Source organism: Seriola dumerili, unplaced genomic scaffold (genome assembly GCF_002260705.1).
Source record: "Seriola dumerili isolate Sdu_G_001 unplaced genomic scaffold, Sdu_1.0 BDQW01000043.1, whole genome shotgun sequence".
In the NCBI taxonomy this organism is placed as follows: domain Eukaryota; kingdom Metazoa; phylum Chordata; class Actinopteri; order Carangiformes; family Carangidae; genus Seriola; species Seriola dumerili.
Window position 1 is genome coordinate 1843405 of NW_019174298.1, and position 5008 is coordinate 1848412.

The following is a 5008-nucleotide window of genomic DNA, read 5'->3' on the forward strand; positions in this document are numbered from 1 at the left end:
CCAAGAAGACGACCTTAATACCCTTACTTGGTGCTTTGTTTTCCTGGCTCCCCTAATATGGCTCTCTATTATCAGTTGTAATTATTGGCTGAAATTCCACCATCAGATGGAAGATAATTAAGTTTCCCATTAATCACCAGATAATATAGTGGGATCCTGCATTTCGTGCACTCCTTCTTAGTATCCTTTGCTGGTGCTTTTGATGGTGGGGGTTTCTCATCCTAGTCTCTGTGCACTTTTACAAAGTGTCTCTCTTGTTTCTTCTCTTCTTCCCTCTTATATTCATTTTTACAGGCTGGACGGTTTACCACCAAACGTCAGAGAGAGTCACCTATAAATCTAGTAGCAAACCACGCACTAGATTCCTCAGTGGACCTGTGTCTCTGTCCATCTGTTTGTATTTGTTCTTTTCTATTTCCCCTCGCTCATTTCCATCTTCTCTTTATTTAACCTACCTCTCTTTTCTATTATCCAAGTTTGTTTTATTTAAATATAGTGGATCTTCTATCTCACTCTCCTCACAGGCCTCTTCACCTGACATACATCATCCATTTTTACTCCTACCACTTACCCTTTCCCTCAACAACCTCAGAGCTTGTGTTCTGAATGATTTTTTTTTTCTTGACAGCCAGAGGATATCCATACCATGTTAAACTCATATGAACGTCAGTTGAATCTGTCTAACATAGGCACACTCCAGCAGAATAAAAGGCTTGTGCAGCCAAAAAATGTTTCCTTTCCTTCAAGCAATCAGTGAAACAGGTCATATTTCTGTAAAGCTTATGTTTTGACTTAGAACTTTGCTGATAAGTCAAAACATCTGATACTCTTGTTAGACACTGTAACTGGTGCAGAAATGTTTGTGGACACTTGTAGCGCTTAAAGTTAGAAAATAGCACTACAGATTCCCAGGCTTGTTTTCCCAAAAAGAGCTCAGCAACTATGCCTTCCATTGTTAAAATCTATGCCCGCTTAACAAGTTAAGTTTTTTATCAGCTTCTATTTAAAAACCAGGGACCACTTTGAAATAGTTGTTCTGCATTTTTCAAACATCTGTTGTCCAGAAGTCAACTATCTACACTAGAATCTTTATGGGACAGGAGAAACTGTATCTGTGACCCATGACTTTTGCTAAAAACCCTCATTTTATAAATCAGACTTTAACTTTGACATTTTGTTATGGATACTTTCAGTTTGATAGAGTAATCTAGCTCTTCTAATATAATTCACCTGTAGACAGTTGTTGCTGTAATGTGAATTTGATTACAACCACTATACAACCACTTTGTAATACCAGTGATGGTATTATGAAAGGCACTGTGGCAGTGAGTAATGTATGGAAGATGTGCTTAAAATCATCACAAGTTCAAAAAGAGTGGCCTACATTTGAAAATAAATGACAGTTACATATTTTCAATTTCATGCAACACTTCTTTGATCCTTTATCTCTGCAGAACAGTTGCAGGATGACTTCAGACATGTGCCTTGTGTAGACATTTAGATTGCGTGTTGAGATGACAGCTAGCTTTTAGCAGTCTGATTTGTTGTTTTGTTTATGCTGAAATACGATGCTATGTTAGTAAAGCAGTGGCTCTTTCTAAATGGATTGTTGAAAATACTGTTCTTGTAACTCTTATTATAAAGTGCAGCTTTGTTTCCACCTACTGGTCTGAATTGCTGGATAGTCTCTTAGATAGTTGTGCAGGAACAAATGTTATTTGTTGTACATTTGTGCTCCTACACGCCATAAATATGGCCTTGTTTAATGATTTACCAGTAGCCATTTTACCTGCATGCTCACAGTGATTTGTAAGGAATACATGTTCATAAAGATTTTGATATTAGTTCTCTAAGTGGGAGGTACTGTCTCTGGTGGTCAGAAAGACTGAAATAGAACAAAAAGAGTAACTTTTGGTCCTATGAATTCATAGTGACCCAAAAGAGTCGGGCCACCATTCAGTGTCTTTGCATGAAGATTGAAAAGGAAACATTTATAGGGTGTGCATCTCTTATTAATCTGTATGTGTGACCTCAAATACCTAAAATAATGACAATAATAATAATAATTGTAAGTACTTATCTGTGCACAGTCTTTCCTCTGGCATTTATGCACAATTCACAGAACCACAGTTACATTCATAACCATTCATTTGTGGGTACGATGCCTCCTCCCCCTCATACAAATGCTTTGTGCAGTGCTTCTGGCTTTAAAAAAAAACAGACCCCACAAGCACACTAGGGCTTGTGAATGGCTAGTCCTCTCCAAACATGGGCCTGAGGTCCGATCTGACACAAGACAGTGTGCCTGTATGTACAAAAGTGTGTACGTGTGTGTACATGTGTGAGAGAATGCCAAAGCCTTTATACCCTATTTATTTGTTGTGTGTTTCCATCCACTGTTAATTTTGATAACATCTCCCAAGTCAAGGCACTTTGCCCAAGTCAGCGATCCTGTGTATACTAACACAGAGAAATCCCCCCAGCCCTTCCGTGATAGGCAGGGCCGTTTGCTGTGGTAGAGGAGAGCGCTCTCTGTCCCTCATGTTTGGACGGGGAAGACGTGCATGGTGCAGGCGCCAGGCAGGGCACTGATGGAGACTTGCTCCGCCATATGAAGGGCTGTATCATCAATATTACTACTTTTTTTTCTCCTTCCACCTCTCCTGAGTTATCTGCATGTTTCTGACAAGTGCTGACTCTGATGAGTTCCAGCTAGTATCTGTGTGCTCTTTCAGTTTTAAGTTTTATTTATTTTGGTTTCACACTTTGTTTCACAGGCATTCTCACATGGACAAAGGGATCTCTTTTTAATCCAGGCTCCAGTCCTCCTTTTATAGAAAACACTATTATCCTGTTATTATCCCTACCAACCAATGGACCAATAATTCCTACAAAATCTTACAAACAAATCAAAATTATTCCACACGTTATTTGCAAAGCTTCATTATTAAGTTGATAGTAACTGTACAGATTTGTGTCATGCCCAACATTGTTTGAAAAAAAGAAAAAACATTGTCAGTAAGTGTATTTATAAGGCAGCATAAAATCAAATTTCCAGTCTCTCAAAGTTAGAAATGCAGAAACTGATTATTATGCAGCATCACAATCAAGGCCATGTGTGCTCTCTTTCTTGAGTTTATCAGGTACACTTTCTAATAGTCAACTTCCCAAATGATTGCCCATTTTAAAGAGAATATTTAGGCTCCTTTCCAGTCTTCCTCACTGATTTTTAAACCCCTTGTCCTCCTTTCCTCCTTCTCTCTCTCTCCCCAATTGTTTTGATAGCTGAATGTGCTTTTGAAGCAGCTTGTCCACATACATGTGGTGTGCAGTGTGTTCTGGCCTAACTGTTTCTGTCTTGTGCTGTTTTACCTTTTATAGGGTCCACTCTGAAACGACTATGTCTAGGCAAAGAGCGCAGTAGTAGTAACTATCTCATTTACTTTCTTACTCTCTGTCTTTCTTACTGTCCTCACTATTTTAGTCCTCCTTATGTTTGTATGTGCATTTTATTTTCTCGTTATTGTTTTGGCACTTTGAAAATGTGGCGGTTCTTGTGCGTACTCTTCAGATTGTTGCATTGATTTATATATGCTGTTGTTTTGCATGGCAGTGTGCCGCCGTGTTTTGATTGCTGAATTCTGTCATTGCTTGCATATCGAACATTTCATTTGTCTATAATTACTCATCTAAGTCATGTTGCAATCCTTTGGCTGCTATGTTGGCAACATATGTGTCACAGTTGTAGCTGTACACACATTTACTCTGGCCTCAACAAAACATTTAGGACTATTTTTAAAGTATTGAAAGTAGGCATTCATGAAGGTGAAATTATAGGTTCCCTGTGTCAAGAGTGCCTTAAATTATGCCATACAGTAGCCAATTGATTTGACAGTCATCTTTATTTGACTGGGCAGACTTTTAAGACCTTTATGTCTTTTCAGGGTCCTCTCTCAATACCACCACTGCTCAGACAGCCTCCAGTCAGACACAGCCGCAACTCACCACAGCCACACCCTCACCATCTCCTCAGCCAATCACACGGCTTGCCCAGGTCCAGACCAACAACAGCAACAACAAGAGAGGCACATTCACCGATGATCTTCACAAGCTGGTAGATGACTGGACGAAGGAGACTGTTGCTGCAGCCAATCAACCAAGACCTTCCCTGAACCAGATCAAACAGCAGAGACGCCAGCGGGACCTGGAATGCAGAGCACCACCCATGGGAGCAGCTACACGAGAGGTATTCAAAATATCACTGTGCACTGAGTGACAGATGATTTCGTCTCATTAGACTTTAATCTATTACATTTTATGTAAGTATGAGGTGCTCTTTGCGCTAGTTTGTAAAACAACTCCCCTCTGTTCCAGATGAAATGCCATGTTGGTCCCAGCAAGTTCCAGCTGCCTCTTTCCTGCCCCCTGACTGCAGCTTTAGGCCCTGGTATGCCTACAAGCCTAGCTCCAAGCTCCTCAGCAATGCTCCCTCCTGGGTACCTTCTGCCAGCAGGCTCCTATGGTGGAATGGTTCCCGGTCCTCTTTACCCTCAGCAGTGGCCCGGTATGCCTAGTCCTGTAGGGTCCGTGGGTCCTGTAGGCCTGCTTGGTGGTGCAAGAATGATGCCCTATGCCACAATGGCAAACCCAGGGATCCAAGCCTTCCCTCTGGTCATGCACAAGCCCGAGAATGGCCCCTGTCCGAAAACCACTAGGACTACCTAATCTGCTAATTAGAATTTGTCAGTGTGTGCGAGCAGAATAGTCCAACTGCACTCTGCTCTGGTTCACCAGAGCCACAACTGTACATAATCTGATACTGTAAATAACATGACAGAGTGTTGATATTCTTTATACAACACATATATCTGTAGTAAATAGTCTGTCTGTCTGTCTGTCTGTCTGTCTGTCTGTCTGTCTGTCTGTCTGTCTGTCTGTCTGTCTGTCTGTCTGTCTGTCTGTCTGTCTGTCTGTCTGTCTGTCTGTGTGTGCACGCATGTGCGTGTAT

At 41.1% G+C, this 5008-nt stretch overlaps 1 protein-coding gene across 1 annotated transcript in view; it reads left to right on the forward strand.

Annotated features, from left to right (window-relative positions):
• LOC111217278 (serine/threonine-protein kinase WNK2-like) overlaps positions 1-4905 on the forward strand; it is a 39115-nt gene extending 34210 nt beyond the window's left edge. Inside the window, exons 25-28 of the mRNA XM_022739061.1 lie at positions 295-393; positions 3382-3426; positions 3978-4246; positions 4375-4905. Of these exons, the coding sequence (XP_022594782.1) occupies positions 295-393; positions 3382-3426; positions 3978-4246; positions 4375-4725 (764 nt within the window). The 3' untranslated portion in view covers positions 4726-4905. The remainder of the gene's footprint in view (positions 1-294; positions 394-3381; positions 3427-3977; positions 4247-4374) is intronic.
• The last annotated feature ends 103 nt before the right edge of the window (positions 4906-5008 follow it).